Here is a 20,832-nt window from a genome sequence, read left to right as displayed (position 1 = left end):
ATCTAGCAAGATAGAATCAAATGTGTTTGACACAAACATTGAATGTAAGTTCAGAGACTTCATTATATCTAATTAATTAATTATTATCTAATTAATTAATCGATACAACTAGATATTTATGAATGTGAGAAATTCATGGAGAAAATTGTTCGTCCATCACAATTCTTTATGCCCGTATTCAGCAACGGATCTTGAATACCACGTGCCTGAAAAATTGGCAGGCAATTAAATGCACGACACTTTTTCACATCCGAAGTCCTAATTTCCGTTTTCAGAAAAGTGCAAGTGCTTGAACTCTCTATCATATGCTCTCAACTCATTTAGCATTAATCTTGCAATAAACGAGACTTTAAAATGTTTAAAAGTAAGTGCATTGTTCCTTTACCGGTCCAATTTTCGGTTTCTGTTCTTCAGAATTGATCCGTGCTGTAAATGTTTGTAATTACAAATTTTATATAATAAGAATAACAAATTATGACAAATCGTAATTTTCACTCACCTGGCAACTGTTTTTGTTTATGAGACTTATAAAATATACGCTCCCTCCAGTTAAAAACTTGTTTAAAAGTCTAATTATTTTAAAGTCCAATTACTACCCTAACGTTAGGCACTGCTTTATTTCAAATAGTATTTTAATAAATTTTATGAAATAGGAACAACTGCACAATACATTAATTTATTTTACGAATCGAGCCTACGAGAAGCCTACATTTCTATATACTCTAATATTACTACTCAACATGCATTCATTTCTCATAATAAGTTTCTTGGTTCATGTCGTGTGCTGGTAAATGTCATTTATCATGTTCCTGACGCTTCCTAATTGCAAGACTGTTTGTGCGCTGATGAAGGAGAACAATCTGATCTTGCATTGACGTTAATTAGAATGTCGAGATTCCATAAAATATCTAATTACGAAGTACAGATCGATAATCAATGTGCCAATGCCTGAACTTCATCAGATGTTCGTGCTAGTCACATGTCTTCGCTCAATTAGTTTCAACAATAGATTAAAAATCTAGATTATTTAGAGCTCATACGTGCGATATTTATTATAAGTATGTAGAATTTTTCTAATGGTCTAGGCTTGATTAGCCGACCCTACACGTGCGGCTGACGTCTTTTCGCCTTGCAGGGAAGTATACTGGCTCTATTTTGTTAATTCTTTTATTTACAACCGTTATATAATGACTATGATTTGGCACTCCTTTAAATCTCACAATGATGTTTATTACCACACTAATGTATTTTGCTTACTTTGTTAAAATGTACTAATGACCCTTTCTCGCTTGTGTGGTAGAGTATCTTTCGTTCACAGCACCATTTCTGGTACCGATCAAAAACTTCTTGGCATATCTTCTGTGGTTTCCCTGGCACAAGATCCTAAACAACATTAAAAGCTTGGCCTACAGCCTCGTGGTGAAAATCTTCACATGCGTGCATTAATAATATTCATGTCCTAATGGTTACGTAAATAACTATTTACAAACCGTTTGCGATAAACGCTTAAAAGATTAATTCTCGTATTAAGTTAAAATTGATTGGTTTAGGCAGTCCAGGCATTTCATCCCAATTATTGCTTAAGCACTGGGTAGTAGCAAATCTCATTCAGCGAGAGTTCTAAACTGGGAAATTCCCGGCATTTAGAAGAAGATTTTCTTATAGTTGTCCCAATGTGTTAGGTTGATTTCATTATTTTGCTGGGAGCGATTTTATGTCTGTGATAACTGTGTTACAGGAAACTAATTACGGGATCACAAATCCGATGATATTATTCAAATAAAATTGCGTCAGACTACCGAACTTTAATTAACATTTATAGTTTTATACTTTTACATATTTTTTTAGGTTTATAAATGTGAGCAAACACATTTAATTTATTAATTTATTTATCTACACTCAATGAAGTAATCTAAAATGAACATTGGTAGGCTATGTGGCGGTTATTATCCACCACTGTTCCACTATTATCGGACCGCACCGTTCAAGGGTATCGTAAATATTTTTTCCGAAAATAATAACACATCGGAAACTGTCTCACGCATACTCAGACTTATCAGATTCCAAGTAGGCAAAAAAAACCTGCACCATCTTGTTCCATATTTGTGAACAAGTCTATCATTGGACTGCCAATTACTATTTATTGGTTCAAATTTCAGGAAATTCAGGAAATAATTCAATTCAATAGATATTTCCGGGAGGTCGATGCAACACTAATTTTTAGTGTGAATAGTGCAGCAGCATTATTGCTATAATCTCCAAGTATATGCATAAGGCAAAGGCGCTTAACCACATTTCCTATCCGATAACAGCTATTTCCGGTAAATGTCAATTATAATGTGCCTCGGTGCCAAAGGACGTCAACAAGTCGGTTTTGTATCTTAAACTAATTAGATACCTGAGATTAATACGACTTCAGAATATTCGATTCACCTTAATATAATCGTCTATGTGCTTTAGATCGTTAATTAATTTGCATGCAAGTCTATCACAGGATATTTGTCGGAAATTCATTTGCATCAAGCTATTTCGTTTAATTTTGTATTTTACTATTTTACAAATTAGGACTTTCTTTTCCGGAATTAACACCTAGAAGCCAGTATATTTTTTGACTTTTAAGTCTTATTCTTTTCGTATATGCATTTTCCAGGTTAGTCATCTGTCCATGTACATGCCCAAGTATTTTGCGTGGTCTGTTGTTTTAATTAGGGTGCTGTTTATTCTGATTGGAGGACATTTCCATTTCTTCATTCTGAACAGGACCTGGACGCACTTGTCCTAGTTTATTCGTATATGCCACTTGGTTAGCAATTCTTCCATTTTGTTGATTGCTGTTTGCAGTTTTTGTGATGCGGTAATTGGGTTGTGGCTTGATTTTAGTAGAGATTTATCATCAGCGATTGGGGCTGTTATGACATCTTCATCCTGTGGTAGGTCAGCTGTGTATATAGTATTTTGGAGTGGTCCAAGAACTGTTCTTTGCGGCACCCCGTATTCTATTTTGATCTGTGACGAAAGTTCATTGATCACTGATTTTTTCCTGGGCGGTTCGGTTGTTTAGATATGTTTTGATCGGTAGGTAGAATTCAGGGAGTTGTGTTTTTATTTTGTAAAGTAGCCCAGTGTGCCAAACTTTATCGAATCCTTGGTGAACATCAATAAAGACTGCAGGGCAGTACGTTTTACTTTCTAAACTTTTTGATATTTTGTTGACAAACCTGTGAATTTGTTCTGTTGTCAAGTGGTTGGTTCCGAATCTAAATTGGTGGTTTGGGTTGATTTTGATATCCTCTTCCTTTTCTTTTCGTCTTGTTACTAGTAGATTTTTAAATACTTTAGATAATATCCGGAGGAGGCTAATGGGTTGATACGAATCCAGTTGTTCCCTTGGTTTTCCAGGTTTTAGGATCATTATTATTTGTTAAGCTTTCCATTGCTCTGGAAAACAGTTGGTTCTGAGATAGTTGTTTTCGTTCGACGAAATCGACACAAAACAATGGCATGCGCCTCTTCGAGATTCTGTGTAGTGCATTTATTAAGTTTCTCACTTTGTGGTCGTTTTCTTTGGTATTAGTTTTAAGATCTTCGATGGAGGTAGTTGGGTGGGGGTTGCGTATTACTACTCTGAATGCTCGGTCTTGTTTAAGTTGATACGTGTGGAAAGCAGTGTTAGTGTTTAGGTATCTAACAAAATTCATATAGGTTTCGATAGACCTAAGATTTTGCTTCATTTGGTTATTGTTGACCGTTTTATAGGTGACATGGGAAAGTAAATTTAACTCTTATAGAGTTTAACAGAATAGATTAAAATCCGTTGTATCTTGTGTGAAGATTGGTTGTAGTTTAGAGTTGTTTGCTTATGTCGTTGCTTCGGTAATATCATCTTGTGTGGATAATACTTAGAAGCGATAAGTTTGATCTATTATACAGGGTGATTCCAAATTGGCGTCATTCCTTTTAAGGGGTGATAGAGGCTCCCTTGGGGAGTACGAGAAAAATATAGAAAATTTTTTTTTTGAAATTTTCTAGAATATATTAACAGTTGACGATCGAATTTCAACTTTGTTATTAAGCATTATTTTGAAATTATTCTATGTTTCATTGGTAGCATATTGGAATACTTAAGCATTCAAAAGGAAAAATTACCATCTTTGCTTCAAATTACGAACATTTTTTATATCAAAAAAGTTCTCTTCTACAATTTTTTGATGAAAAGGCACAGTGGCAATCATGTTTTTTGTCATTAACAGACAGTTACAGGTGGATAGCCCTTGTCAATAATAACAATAATGTGTCAAACTGTGACTTACTTTGAATTTCCCTTCACGAATTTGCGGATCTGCGATTAGTTTAGGGGAAATGCTACAGTAACATAGCAGAAGCTGAAAGAACTGACGCCAACAAAGGGCGAGGAGAGTGGTTCCAGGGAGATAGTGGACGACAATCCATTTTCGGGTTCCAGGCACAGAGGAACACGTATTGGACATAATCGAATCAGGGCCTTCCAAGGGTACTCAGAGCACAATAACTGACACTTTCCCAAGCACCAAATAAATACCGAAGAAGCGCTCCTTTCCTACCACCTTTGTACGATACACACAGCACAAGCAGATACAAATGGAGCAGGAGTTAATTAACTGAATACCAGAAGCTGCCTGATAAGAGTGGATAATAAGGAAATTACACAGGCACTAGCTTGTTTGGAGCTAACCATTCAAATTTTTCGTCTTGTATGGTTTGAGGGTTGAGGTTATGAGAACAGGTTGACATTTCGTCAACAAATCTTGTTGAATTTACCGTTTATCCTTGTCTATCTTATTATCACTCTCTATTTATCCATGGTTACTGGAATTTTAAATAATTACGAAGCAACAGGTATTTGTGCAATGTTAATTAGGCAGATTACTTTGAAAAATATTGCTGCCGTATTTCTGATATAGTTTTTAGCAAATTTCTCAGTTTTTAATGACAATAAATTTATTTTACTATTTTTTCTGTTCTTCTATAACAGCGCCAGGCAACACCTCCAGAGGAACGACGCCAATTTTGAATCACCCTGTATAATTGGGCTTTTTATTTATATCCAGGGAGCTGTCATATAGTCTCACAGGTTTGTTTGGCCTTTTAGTAGTTCGTCGTAGACTCTTCTCTGTCGACTTGGCTTCGGAAGACTTGTAAGGGAGGTACTGGTGAATCCGTAATTTCTTGGGAAATTTTTCTATCAGAGCCTGGGCTTGGTGTTCTGCAGATAATTATTTCTTTTTTATTCATTATTTTCTTCATTTGGTAAACGTTATTGTTGCTAATGTTTTGAAGAAAATACCAAAATAAACGGCGGTAATAAAAACCACCGCAGTTTAAATCGAGAGTCACTTTTAACTTTAGTTTAAGGTATGCTCTGGAATTCTTGGAATAGTTTTGGAGATTAATTTGTCGTTTTGGTACAAAAAAGTTCTATGATAAGAATCACTGTTTACTCTCACAACACGTCCTATTGGTACGAGTACTTCTAGGCGACCTAAGGAAAGTTATGTTTCTGAAGATATGCTGTATTACCGTCGGGAAATGAATAGAGATCAGTCTGAACAAATGAATAATTAAAAGTAAATTGAGATATTGCAATAGTTTCATATTCACTAAGAACATTTTTTTCCAATTTTTGTGTTTTCAGATACAGTTTGTTTGAATTTTTAAAATTGTCACCCTGCACATGGCACATATTTTGAAATAAACAAGCCTCCCACCTGGCAGGCCGTTATTTCTCATTAAAATTTTTAAACCTAAATTTACGCTTAATGTACTTTACTTTTGAAAAATTATAGGAATTTCTGATCAGATAAATGAACAAATCGTGTATTAAAGTCTGTAATTCCTGAATCAAATAGTTTGTCCACAATGTATCAGCAAACTGAATTAACAAATTGTGGCCAATCTACTTAATCCCGAAATTACACACTTTAATATAGGATTTGCTAAGTCATTTGAGTTTTAGCATATTTGCGTATTCTTGGAGGGTTCTTCCTTTTAATATTTAAAGATGTTGTGCATCTGGTTCTGCAATAGACCTCATATGATACTTTAGTCAAATTTATTTGATGAACAAAATATTTTGACATCTCTAGCAGATCGCTCATAAGAACAAACGAAGATACGAGTTGAGCCAAATCTATTAAATTAAAAAAACTACTGGAAGAAATGTTCTACTCAAATACCCAGTAACAAATTTATGGTAGGATTCGAGGTCAAAATGAGAAAGTAAAATTTTTTAAATTTTCTTTGTAAATTTTCTAAATTTACTTCCATGCAACACAGGCGCCACCCTCAAGCAAGACTAATTTATAATATTAGGGTTACGAGTAGATCCGTAACATGATTTGAACATTTTTTTCAGATGTGAACTGAATGTCACTAAGTCATTTGGCAAAATATGTTGTATTTCTTTGGTTACATTGTCCGCCACGCTCAAGTTTTCCTTACTTTTCCTCCGCTATTTGCTGATATCAGTTGGTCCATTACTATAAGAAAGTCCCTTCAAATTTTATCGAAACCGTCAACACAAAGTAAATATTTATCCACGGTAGAACCGTTAATTAAGTTTTGCCCATCCACCTAGTTTTCTTCAAAGTAATGAACGTTTTCTGTTCTTTTTCTCGCTGTAAACTAAACCGTTCAAACACCATTAATTTGAAGTAGCTTTTAGATCCAGTGAGAGACTCTAACTTGAAATTCTTTTGATAGGGCAGAGACGAGTGAGTGTCTTTTTCGATCTGAACATTTTAGTCGATTATCAGTAATGATGCTTGACAAACTTTTATTTTGATATAGCAGGCAACGCGGAATGTATCAAATATCTAGGGGCTCTTAGCGCGGATGTTAATGTAACAGTCACTACATATTGACACAGTATATAGTTTGATCACATGTTTTAACTTTGTATTGTGGAACATGGAATCTAAAATCAAAGACCATTTGTTCAGGATAATTTTTGCTGATATTCTATCCGAAACGTTTATTATCGATCCTTCAGGTCTGTTTACGATATCGTTGTGCTCTCAATACTAAACATAGCTATTTTGCTTGTTGTTTTCAGCTTCTCCAGCAAACACTTATCAACTACACATTCTCAGCAGTTTCTTCTTTTAAAACGATATTGCGTTAGCTTGCTCGACCCTTGCTTATAGCGTGTGCTCTGTTGTATAGATTTATTTTCACTGGTTAACTGGCGCATGTCGCTCTTTGAATTAGAGATATCAACATTATCCCGCAAACATGGGCAATAAATTGTTTAGCATAGACACGATAAATAAGTAAAACATTTATAGTTACAGTTGTACAAATAACTACTTTTATTTTGGGTTAAACATATATTTTAGTACTAGATGATCTATTTCCTAACATTTCAAGAGAAGAAGAACCTTTACCCATCCCGACAACCAACTATACAAAGGAAATCATTTTAAATTTTTAATGTATTATTGACTTATTGGCCGGTAGCTATTTTTTCATCGCAGTTTGTATGTTGTGTTATGTCTCAGTTAATATGATGCAACTGTTGATGATAATGTAGATATTGATATTGATTGTGGATTAAATTAATCCTAAAGAAATTAAATTATATGGATATTGCAGTTTTATATATATATGCACTTCAGTACACCTACATCAAGCGTTAAATGAGCCATTAGCTTAAGTATTCTTGGCTCCTGCGATATTTCCAGTACATTTGCTGACATAATTCAACGATTAGACAAAGATCGTAAGGAATTTATCGCCCCTACCTATACTGCCACAATTCTCTAGTAATTAAAATAGCACTATCCACTAAATCGCTGTATTAGGCTCCGAATGCCACGTTTTATTGTTACGGTTAACTTTAATCTAATCAATAAAATGATACAATTACAATTTAATCGTGCAATATTGTAGCGAAGAGGGTAATTTTGAAATAGCTTTAAAAGCACTGCGCTTTCCAGATTTGACTAATTGTTATTTCCGTCTCCTTTGTTGGGATGTTCAAAATAGTTATTCCAATTTCCAGATTTAATGTGTGTCGGCTGTTAATTGATTATGTGGTTGAGAATTGATTGAAGAATGTGTTGGGTACATTTCATCTCAAATCTGGTCTGCGCGTTAACAATTAATGTGTTCGTTAACCACTTAAAATTGATTTTCTGTAATTTTAAGCAAAGCATTTATTTATATACAAACAGTTTCTGAGCTCGTTTACTTCTTGACATCTACATATAACAACGCAACAAGATTCATTTTATATTTGTAATTTTTGTAATAATAGTAATTTTAATTAGTTTATGACTGTAGTCAATAAAAAAATTAAATGAGAAATGCACGAAGAGATGTGCATTATATATATATTCATTTAATTTACATCGCCAAAAATATTTAAATTTTAAAAATCTCAAATTATTGCAATTTTGAACTGAGTTTAGGTACATGAACATGCGCAGATAACTAAAAATATTTAAGGTTTTAAATAAAAGAATTGAAAAATAACAAATTGCTGTTATTACGTTGTTGGTCTTCAAAACCAGATCACTACTTTCCCGAAAAAGTCGAGTTCTTCAAATCTGACACAAATTAATTGGCTTATTTCTAGATAATTTGATGCAAATATTATTGGTGTTTAAGCAAAATAAAAATATAAGCAAAATAATTTAAAGTTCTGACGTTAGGTACAAAAAATATTCAATATTGTTTCATTTCGCTCAAATAGATTTTGATGAAATAAAGCATTCCGGATTAAAAGGGAGCGTGACTAAAAATGTTTAAAACCAAGCCAATCGTACGGACAAAATACAAAACCATGCTAAACGTTCTGAATGGCTAAGGCTATGGGAAATATATCAGCTATGTGGTTATTCATTTGTATCGGTTCAGTTTTTGTTTTGACTATGTAAATTTAAATTATAATGTAGAAAACTGTTATTTTTCTATATGTAGTTTCTATGATGCATTTGAGGATTATACCATATCTAATTTAAAAAAAATCAGATTATATAGCACAATTACAGGGTGATAAGCTAAATTGGAGTGGGACATGTACAAAAAGATAGTGAGAAAAATTAGAAGGTGCGAACCCAAAACATTGTCCCTTCATCTAAAATTTCCTGGCTTACCAAATATTTCAGTTTTATTCAGAATAATTTTTCGTTAATTTTTATCCTAAACACCTCCAAAGGAATGGCATCAATTTTTAAATAAATATTTATCCGTCTTTTATAATTCAGCCGCTATTAGACAATTGTATGGTAGAGATTATACAGTTATAACTAATAGCTTGATCTCACATCTCACTGTAATATGGGTCTTCATAAAACGAGAAGCCTCATTTTTTGCTTAATCCTTAGATAGCTTTGGCCTGTTTACAAAAGGCAGTATTTTCCAATTTTAAATTTGCCAGTGGAATTGCAATTTTGTAGAATAAAATCTCATAATATAATCTAACAGGAATAATTCGATAATCTATATTCCAAGGTACATGCTGATACGGTAATAATATCAGAACGATATTAAGGATGCACGTGCTTCGACTACATCTACTGAAAATATTTTTGTCGTGCTGGTGCCAAAAGTCGTGGCATATTACCCTTTTATACATCTTGTTTTTCGCGGAAAATTTTTCATTTCTTTGGCTATAGGGGTGCGATTTGGTGCATGGAATGCCATAATAATGTAATATGTCTGCAAGTAGGGCAGTTTATTCGAAATTGGCAAAAAACATGAGTGCGGGTTGGACGGTTCGAACAAATATACAGGCTGATTCAAAGTTACCGCGATTCTTTTAAGGGGGTTAGAGGGGCTCACTTAGAGGGAACGAGAAAAATACTGAAACAATTTTTTTCGAAAATTTATAGAAGCTACTAATAGTTGAAAATCGAATGTCAACTGTGTTATTAAATATTATTTTGAAATATATTGCACATGGTTTCTACAATCTTTAATAATTAAGAGGCAACCGGTATTTGCATAATGTTAATCAGGCAGATTACCTTGAAAAACATTGTTGCTATTCTTCTGATCTAGTTTTTTGCATATATCTGAGTTTTTAATAACAATTTTTTTTGCTATTTTTTCTGTACTCCCAAAACACCCCTGTATCATTTTTCCACTAAACCTATTAATACAAATATTACTTACGCCTATGGCTAGCAAACAGATAAGTGTATCATCGGATTAATTCGAATTTTTGTAAATATATTGATCGGTACTACTTTGTATACTTTTATCCCGGCCATTTATCTTTCATTGATGAATCTCCGATCGGTAGAAATCAATTTTGCCTCCAAACAATACGCGATTGATGAATTACTGGCTTCCTGTCTCTACTAATTGCTTTGGAGGTTGAGCAATGGTTCTTGTTTCGTAAGAAGTTTAATTATTTACAGTACAGTTTTAATAAACTGACAGATATTACTGGCTGTTATGTCTTTTCTGAGCTTCTACCATGTTCTCGTTGTCGAAAATAAAACATATCAGGATTTTTGTTGATTTAATTTAAAATTATGAAAGAAAATTGCCATAAAACGACTCAAAGCCTTAGCTTGCTGCCTAGTAACATTAAAGTCGTTGTTTTAGTGTTTTATGTATAATTTTACACTGGAAACAGCACAAACGATTATTACTTACCAGTGCGCATTGAACCGCACCAGCCTAAAATTTCATTTCGTCGCAGTTTCAGCCGTTAGCCACTGTCCATATATCTTTTATCTGAAACGTATTTTACACTTTTACCGCAATTATATTTTCCAGGGATATTATCTATAGTCAATTACTCCTAACCAATAACAGTATACTATTTATCAGTCATATTGCTAAAATTACTTTTAATCCGATACGCACATTGCCGTTGTTTAAAAATAAATAAATGTATTCTAATTTTTTTCTAGCAATAAAAATATATAATGTCTCATTTAATACATCGTTACAATTCGTGCTTACTTCTAATCTACTTACAATGTTGTAGTTTTCTATTGTAGAGTTCTGTGTATGCCCCTGTGTTTTTCTTGCTTACGTTCTTACAAAAATACAGAAATTCAAACTGCTGAATATAATTAAGTTCAGTTTAAAAACTGATTTATTTGCAAAAAAACAAAATCAGAAAGATGGCAGCAATGTTCTCGATGGTAACCTGCTATTCTGATGAACTTTACGTAAACTGTTGTTTGGTAACATTTTTATAATGTTACTAATAATTTCTAAAAATTCTAGTTACCATGGGGACAAAAAAATATATTTTTTAATATTAAAAATTTTCGATATTTGAAGTAAAGGTAGTTTTTTTCTTTTCGAACGGTCAAGAACTCCAATAGTCTACCAACCAAACCAAAGGGCCATTTCCAAACAATACTTAATAACAAATGATGTTTTGGTTAATTAGTGACCGTGATGATAATCAGTAAAAAATGCCTATTTGGGGTTGTGGGTTTTTCTGTCAATAGATGGTGGCAAAAATAAAACACTATTTTTCAGAGGCCGAAGTTTCGATAATGTTTATGTCATCCTCAGAGCTCTAAAACGGAAAACACGTAAAAGTAATTAACATCACACCGCCTACTAATAGCTGTGAAATGAGACTTGTGCAAATGAAAAACGGAATTGGGACAATAAATCTATTTCATTGTCAGCAAAACATTCTTCACACCTTATAGAACATACTAACGTAGCCAGTCTAAAAATACATCTACCTCTAACGCTTGTCCTTTCTGTGCATTTGGTGAAAATATGGCACTAACTTCATTGGTAAGTTATTACGTAAATAACAGACCTTGATGATTGCGTCTCTTTCCGATGCCTACTATTGTTCTTTGTGTCAGGAATTTCCGATTACGCTCTTAAGTTTACACCTTTGAACAACATTTTCGTTTTCTTTTTTATTTTGTTTCGTCTTTTGTTGCTGTATTTTAATTTATCTGTTTTTAATTGACTTCGTATTGTTTCCGGTATAGCAAAATGTTAGTGTGGTACGTAGTAAATAGTAGTGACTGCGTGACAATTTTTATTTTATTTTTTAATTTCTTTTAACGCCTAAACTTGATATTTTTGTGATTGATTTTGTATATTTTAACTTTGCCTTGTTGGTCATGTTTTAATTTTAATCTACTGTTAAGTTGAGTTTTAATTTTTATTGATGACTGAACACATGCCAATGGCGACACTGTGATTGTCTTAAATTGATTCAACTTCACCAAATTTACAGCTGCAACACCTGTGTTTTTCTGTTTAGAGCCCTTTTTAGCCCTCAGAATTACCTAAACTTAGGAGGAATCAACAGACCCAAATAGGCATCTTTTACTACTTAATAAAAAAGTTTAAATTTGATTTTAACTATTAGTCTCTTCTATAAATTCAAGAAAAAAGTTTTGAAATGAAAATACTGGGAAGTAAACTCCTTCAGAGGAGTGAAGTCAATTTTGAATCACTATGTATGAGACATCTTCAACCGAAACTTCGTTTTGCCGCAAACATTTGTCAGGAAATCATCATCGATCTGTCCACATACACAGAAACAACTTCAGAATGCTGTTTTGAACATAGTGTTTTCCTATTTTTTACTCGCATGAACGAACATGAAAGAGACATTATCAGCAATTCCTCAATAGGTGGTTCTGTTAGAATACCATTCAAAGCACAGGCTTTAAGCAACGAAAACGGCGAGGATAATAGCTTGCCTAAAGCAAGTGATGAGAAGTGATACTGGGTATTAATACCAAAGAATGACGGGAGAACGTTACGGCAGTCGGGAGATATTTCCAGTTAAGCTGGCATATAAAAGTCTATATTTCCTAATTTACAATAATTTGTAAGTGCCAACAAAACAATTATAACTTTCATCTTCTCTATAATATATACTACCTAACTTCTTTAATAACACCAGCATGACTTTAAGGGGTAGTAATTTACAACCTTAAACACATGGATAGAACACACATAAACTAGTCAGATTTATTAACACCTAACATAATAAAACAGTGGTACATAACATTCAGCATTCCCCTCAGCCACAAAATTACTTTTAACATCACTGAGGTTAACCGTTTCGTTATGAAATAAATCTACACAAAAGGTCAACGTGGGCCAGATAAGGACGTTTAAAGCAACGAAGAGAGAAACCGTACAACTTGAACACAGTCTGGAGTTTTCCCTAGGGGAAACAACTCAAGATTGAATATGAAAATTTAATCAGGTAATTTCATAGGGGATGATGCCTCAGTGCTCCGCTCTCGAGAAAGTGCGCTTTTCTTTTCTTTAGTTACTGCTCGAAGCCCCTTACAAGAACACCTTGGCTTATTTAAAATATAATTGTCGTCTAACTAGCTTATCATCCTATTTCTTCCTTCATTCAATCACGGTGTTATTAAGTTGGCTCATGCGCAAGTCGACTATAATTACACCATTACTTTCTATTGGGGATTTAAAACATTTTGTTTTAGTTTTGAAACCATTTTGGGATTCCAATTAAAAAGCTTTTGAACGGGGAGCAAAATGTCAAATAAAACCTTTATAAAGTCATAAAATGACTATTTAGATATATTAACTAAATGAAATGTGTTGTCTGGAAGGGATTTGGGAGTACAGCAAAAATATAAAACAATATTGTTATCAAAAACAGGCTCTGTAGCAGTTATCTCTGATACCTGTACCCTAGGTCTGGAACCCGAGCATGTCTTGATCGTGCACTATCTGGTTCAATTCCTGGAGCCTATCGGTTGTTATTTTATTTTTTTTTATCAAAATTATTGATTTATTATAGGCCAATCGTTTATAGTGATCAACTTTTGTCAGTGTACAGATAAAATTTTCCGATTTTCTTCTGAGTTCGGTTTTTGGAAGCAAGCGACATTATTACCCACTTTATATATAAGTGTTTAATAATTTTTCTTGTTGCTTTGGCCTTATTAAGGAATTTCATACACTTCTTCCTATTTCTATTTCTCCTGCCGTTACAAACTTCAACAGTTTATTTTGAGTACTTAATTTAGTCCGACCTTATTTAGAATTTCAATCATTTGTCATAAATAAGTGGTTTTTGTATTTGAATTACTTAATTTGCGTAATAAAATAGAATAGTTGAGGATTTAAGAAAATGTGTTTGCAAGGTTTATTGTTGACAACTTGTCAAACTTTATTTTTTAATAGGCGTTTCATGGCGTAGACGGAGCTGGAACTTTTAGACTCCAGCGAGCTTTGACAATATACCAGGTAGCAAAAACGTTCATTGTTATACCGCTGGTTTCAGTAAAGGTTACTGCCGTCCCTATACCTAAAAGTAATTCAACATTTCCCAATTTACCTTGATTATAAACTCTTCATCTTTGGCCAATTTCCAGCCTTTATTGTGCTACTGGTTTCCCCACTAAACGCTGAGTAAGCAAGACAATTTTCGTGCGAAGCATCGAACGACAATTGCTTTACGATTCCCAAACTTTGCGATACTTAGAGATACATTTTTTGTCATATAATATGGCTTTGAGAAAATCCTAGAAACAATTCTGAAGTTCTGGATTTAACTACAAGAAGGCGCACTTAAAACGTAAATATTAACAAACCTAACATTTTTCGAAAATTTCTAAGTCTTTATACCTAATGTACCTTATGTACAAACATTGACATAAATAAAAAGATTTGAGTAATTTTCAGCTTGTTTCGAAAAAGTCATATAGAATAGAAATCAACAGTTTTAAACAACATTTCTAGAGATCCCAATTTGTAGCAATAGGTTTAGGAATTGCTTTTATATGTTTTCTATGGCAAGTTTTATCTAGTTGTCGATGTTCAGGTCGTCATAGTTAAACCGTGCTATTTAAGTTTTCGAGTGAAAACCAGAAAAACTGATATTCGTGCAATCTGCGCTTTTTAGCAGTGTCGTTTAGCACTATCAAGTGTATTTAATGCGACAGGAAAAATTACCCACATATTTCTTTCAAACATGCGTAAAATTCCTGAAAGTTTGTTAGAAGTTAGAGCGATTTAAATTCGAGCGACCCTCATCTTAAATGATGTAAAGTGGGTCAAGCTTTTCAACCATGGCAAACCTTTAAATGGTAATTGCCGGAGGAACTAAGGTTTTTACTTTTCTTTGCCATTTCCATGCTTTTCCCATTGTCAAGTAATTTAGCAAATTGTTTTGCATTGTTGTCAGTGTTAGTCTTGCCTACTACAAATCGTTTTGAATTTTGCTTGTGGAATAGAATTATGTCATTTTAATGATCAAATTCGTCTATCCGCTATAACATGTTCAAATGGCCATAAATATTGGTAAGTGTTCTGCCACTGCTTGCTAATGCATTGTCTCTGAATAAATTGTTGGGATAACGAACTGACCCAAACTAGCTTTCAATGCATGTAGCACAGTTTTCATGCATTTTTTCAGGTTTACGAGAAAATGGATTAATCTGCTTATATGTTGGCGTGGAGATTTAATGACTCAACTCCTATATCTACGTTAGAATTCATGTGTACTTCTAACTTCAGATGGTTCAGATTACCTATATTTTCGTCATGTTACGATATACATACTCTAAATCAAATAAGTTTTATAACGTTTGAAGAGAAAAGACTACTTGGATCTGCAGTAAAATGGTATGGTTACTATTTGAAATTATTAACTTAGCTCCTGCCTAGCCTACAAGATAGAAGTAGGCGTTTTTTTGTAACGGGAATAAACTTTCTCCTCTCAGATATTAACTTCTTATTTAAATATTTAAGTTTTTCAAGATTTAAAAAACCACCCGGTATATACACACTATATCACAAATATACATTTCCTTTCGATTGGATCGACATTTTTTGACCTATACCACTTTTCGCCTGCTATAGAACTAAGAGTTTCCCCCTTAAATGTGTCCAAATAGGCCCACTCTGTCCAGTCACATCCTGTCGCTTTTTTAACCATTATAACAATACTGGGTAACAGATCAAGTTCCTAAATTCGTTCCAAAAATTCCGTAGAGATTAAATTTTAAGTTATCACCACATCATTAAGTTGGTTTACCGATATATGTGGTTTCGAATTGACCGGTCGGCTATAACCACAATATGACTCAATATTTTTATCCATAATCCCAAACAAATAGCTTTTTCGATTTAATTTCACTTTGTTTGCGTTTTCCACATATTTCAGAATCTTAAATAAAAGACGTATCAAAGAATTTTTAGCATAGAATGAATAGCGCCCTACTGTATTTTGCTTAATAAAACAGTAAATAAGCTCGTCGAGCCGAAAGAAAATTTGCATTGAGATTATCTCGTGACAGTTTCCCAAATTGAATTGCCAATTTACGAGTCATCTAATGCCTGAAAAAAGGGTGCTTAACTTCATTGGCTGTCAATATCACGCTGTGGGATCTCCGTATTCATCACGTTTCAACAAATGTATACAACTTTTAGTGAGCTCAATATCGGCATTTTGAATGAAAAATTCAGGAGACACATTTCTTGTGTTTGCCCATATACTGGCATATTCCAATATACCATTCACGTAAGAGTAACTGCATAGGTTTTCCGAAATTACATGTCAGGTTTGCCGATGAGATATTGAGCTATCAAATATGAGATAATACTTAAGTGCGAAGGAATAGGTCAAAAGAATTATTTAAGTGTTTTTTCAACCGATAATATCTGTTCTTCAACAGAATATCGGTTGCTGACCCTAGAAACAAACATCAAGGTCTAATTTTAAATTGGAACTTTCGTCACATTAATAGTCGTTAATTCATTGTTGTTAATCTTGACCCCTCCTACTTTATTCGCCGGATAATACAATACTATATACAGGTTAGACGCACGCTAATAAATGCTTGTTTTAATTTGCACACAAGTGACTTCAAAGAGAAGAAAAAACTGATAATAAAATATAATGGATTTTGTAAAATATAGATACTCTTTGCATGCGAAAGCATTTTAAACGCTAATTTTCATTAAAAATGATATATAAAATTTAAGAATGCTTGTTTGCAGATGGTTTTTACTAAGTCTAGCTCGTTTATGGCAGTACATGCTTTAGAAAACTATCTCTCGCATGCTACGGAAGTAGCCACAATGCTTAATTTAAATTTTACTAATTTTGAAGTAAGGAAGACATCTAAGTATCTATTAATTTCTAACAGTGCTTCTCATAAAGATGTGTCCAAAAAGAAATCCTAATTATTAAAAATGGTTATTGGATAGATGGCTGGACAGTGTCGCATCGGTTCTGTTCCGGTGTGACCCAGTTTTTCGGTTTTATGAGACGGTTCCAAAAATAAGCGGTTACATCGGCTGCCTGGAACTACGGTTCAAGGTTCCACGTGTGAAACATTGTTATTTTTGCGGTTACGTTAAATACCGACCATTTATACTCTATACAAAATAACGGAACGCCACAAACAAAATTACAATTGAAATAACCATTCCTTTTTAGCGTTCAAATTCATAAACATCAAATCTGTTCTACAAAGAACAAGTTTCATTAATATATCACCAGATCTCTTTTGTGTTTTTTGTAAAAGCGTTTTCACCTACGCAATTCGTTGCAACAACTGTTGAATTGCATGCAATTATTTGTCCACACTAGCCATTTTGTGAGCAATTTTGTATTGTGTAAAGTATTGCAAGCAACAGGACGCATTCTATTTTCATACAATTCTTCAGATGCAACTGTAGTGTTTTTAGTGATTAAAACCTGTTTAGAGGTCACATCCACAGACGAATATGCAATATCTTCGTTATCTGTTTTTTTTTTCAAAAGGTATTGCAGCTCAGTAAGCGCCCACTTGAAGACAAACTAGTAGTATTGTTTTAGTTTTAGTCTGCTGAAGCCGATAATGCCACATCAGAATTTTAATTTTGTCCAGTTGGTCATTTAATTCCTCTCATTTGTCAAACAACATGGAAAAGCGTGAACCACAACGTAATAAAACTAACTTGAGAGATGCGGCAATAAATTGCAGGAATACTCTGCATAAATGATTTGCGTAAGTAAGGACCTAGCTTAACAGGTACCCAACGCGGTGTTAAAACTAAACTAAACTACTAGTTAGTGTTAAAATATTAAAGGAGCATTTGATGAAAACTGTGATCTTCTAAATCAGTGAAAAAAACCCAAAGCAAAATTGGATTAGCCAATGTCACTTGTTAAATTAAAAACTACGGGTTTCCTCACCGAAAATGTCCTGCTATTTTTTGGCTACTTCTACTTCAAAGATTGATGAGCATTTATTCGAATGTTTTAAACGGTTTCCGTAATATTAATAAATTCAATATCCTGAACTAGAAGCTTACACTATATAGCTCGGAAGCTAAAAATATGGTACTTGAAGAAATTAAATCCCAAAGGTACTAAGACGTCCAGGTTAATCGACTTAATAGAAACATCGTGTTTAATTGTATTTGACTCATTATTCTATTTGAAAATAAAACATAGGTTTTAAAGAAATGATTGATTAACTAGTTAACAGTTTTTACTGAACATTTCCGAACCTTGTGCAAGCAGATCACTTGCAAATGACTGTTTAAAATCGTTACACTATTACTAGATGACGGTTTTCCGTGTTTTCAGATGATATTGAGAGAAACTACCGATCTGATGACACTGAAGAAATTGTCAGCACCGACAATCCAACTTCTCCTTTCCCCGCACCAACACCAAAATTGGTTTCACCAAGATCTCCAGTTCCTTTACATCGCCAAGCATCACCGTTCCCGTTGGAAAGTATTAATTCACGAAGAGTCAATTACCAACCCGTAACTGATCGCTTGAGGACCATTGGTGGTAAGTGACAAATTTTTATTGTACAATTTACTGAAATTTTGATACGAGTCTCAGGATTGCTTATGTGCTGATGGGATATGAAAAAAAAATTCTGGTTATGCTGGAGAAATAAATGGAGATCTGCCTTGCATTCGCATGTTTCTAATATTATTAGATTTTTTACTCAAGTAATGTTAATATAATTTTGTTAATTCGTATATGCTATTAGTTTATTTCTTCCAATGCATTATTGTTTAGTGTCTGACTACCAATTTTCTGTCAAGGGCATATCTTTTTTTGAAAGTTAGCCGTATTAGGTGAAGAATCCAGAAAATATTTTAAAACTTATTGAGAATTCCACTCATTTAAAAAGGACATCAATATTTTATGGGAAATTCCTGACCGACAAGCGTACGACTCGATAGCTACACAACTGCAAAAGTTTTAATTTGACTCCAGAATTCCATGAAATATTGCATTCCTGCTACACAGTTTATTTTTCGACATGTTTGGTTTTTTTACTGTAGTTTGGTTGAGAAACTAAAGTCCTCCGGATGCTCCGAGATGTGTAAGAGCTCGATTATTGGTTGCCTAAATATTGCTTTAGATTTGCTCTTATATTCTATCATATTGTAACATTATAAACCATCGGAAACAAATAGCAAACTCTATGATCTGCCGAGAAGCGTGTATTCTTTGTTTACCAAACAAAGCTTAGATCGGTCAGACGCACTTATGTATGCAATTCTTGGCCAACGAAATAATTAGAACAGGTGGTTAATTTACTGGAAAATATTTAAACATTTTGGAAACATCATTAGAAATTTTCTATGATGATTTTTAGTTTCTCAAAAATCTTGAAATGTTAGCTATTACGATATTTGATAGTTAGAGCACTTTTTTATGCTAGATTCCAATAACTAAAAATTATTAAAATAAAGGAATACATTGTAACGTTATATAATTATACACCTCTGTTCGCTTGCTGTGAATGACTGCTAAGCTTGAAGATCCAGGTGATGTGGTTAAACGTTCACCCAACCAAAGCGAACACACCAAAATGCGCTAAATAGAATTACAGTTTATAATCCAGTTCAACAGCGTATTTGATAATCTGGATCCGCAATAAGCCATTAACTCATCCCTATACTCATTTTCCAGCCTAAAACGCCATATTTATGAACAGGGGTAGAGAATGAGATCCAATCAATAATATCTTTAACGGGACTCTTTAATCGGAATTAGTGAAATTATATTTATGAGTTAGGTGCGCTATTTCGGATCAATTATAATGGGAAATTAAGAAGGAAGCAAACTAACGTGTACGTTTTTCGTGATTGTTTTATAATCTTTGGAATGTTTCATCGTTTCGTGAGCTAGAGTTGCTCGAATTACAGAATGAGTTACATGCAATGTTCAGAATTTCACTTAGGAACTGCTAAGAAATTGCAGTATATGTAGAATGCTTGTTGGAGACGCTTGCGTGAAACGTTAACTACCCAGAAAGCCCCAGGTAACAACGCTCATTTCTTTAAGAAGCAAAAGTTTAATTGCCTGTTTATAACTCGCGTTTTCAAGAGGACAATTGTTATGGTCATGTATTTGCTCTTTCTAGTTTTTAAAACGTCATTGCTGCACACGTGGGTTAAACAAAATTTTATGATCGAGACAAAAAATATGTAGAATGAAACATAACTTTAAACAAAATTTCGATTTTTATTATTACCCATTGATTGAAGCTCGATTAGATTATTTAATTCAAACATTGAGTATGACCATCATGCAAAATTATCATATTTTTATAATGCCAAATACAGACATTAAGGACTTAAACAATCTTCAATTAAAAGCACTTTTTTGTTAGTATACACTTAAAAGTATGAGATATAAAAAACGTATTTAAGTGGTCTGGAATACTTTTATTTTATTGATAAAATGTAAAAGACGACAGTTGGAAGCAAAATACGTAAATTGATAAGGATTTAATTTTGGCCGCTTGATTTAGTTTATTCAAAGTTATATCCACCAGTTGCAAATTGTTGTTTTAAGACTATTCTGAAATGATATTTTATTTTTTTTTTTTTTTT

At 33.4% G+C, this 20,832-nt stretch overlaps 1 protein-coding gene across 1 annotated transcript in view; it reads left to right on the top strand.

Annotated features, from left to right (window-relative positions):
• The window catches only part of LOC109533679, a gene marked incomplete at its 3' end in the record, with an annotated part of 304,359 nt that overhangs the window by 252,854 nt on the left and 30,673 nt on the right, over positions 1–20,832 (top strand). The window contains 1 exon segment of the mRNA XM_048661449.1: positions 18,554–18,766. Coding sequence (XP_048517406.1) covers positions 18,554–18,766 — 213 coding nt within the window.

The sequence above is a fragment of the Dendroctonus ponderosae genome, unplaced genomic scaffold (genome assembly GCF_020466585.1).
Source record: "Dendroctonus ponderosae isolate FM_Combo_2020 unplaced genomic scaffold, Dpon_F_20191213v2 Dpon_F_20191213_1, whole genome shotgun sequence".
In the NCBI taxonomy this organism is placed as follows: domain Eukaryota; kingdom Metazoa; phylum Arthropoda; class Insecta; order Coleoptera; family Curculionidae; genus Dendroctonus; species Dendroctonus ponderosae.
This window is presented reverse-complemented; position numbering and strand designations above follow the sequence as displayed.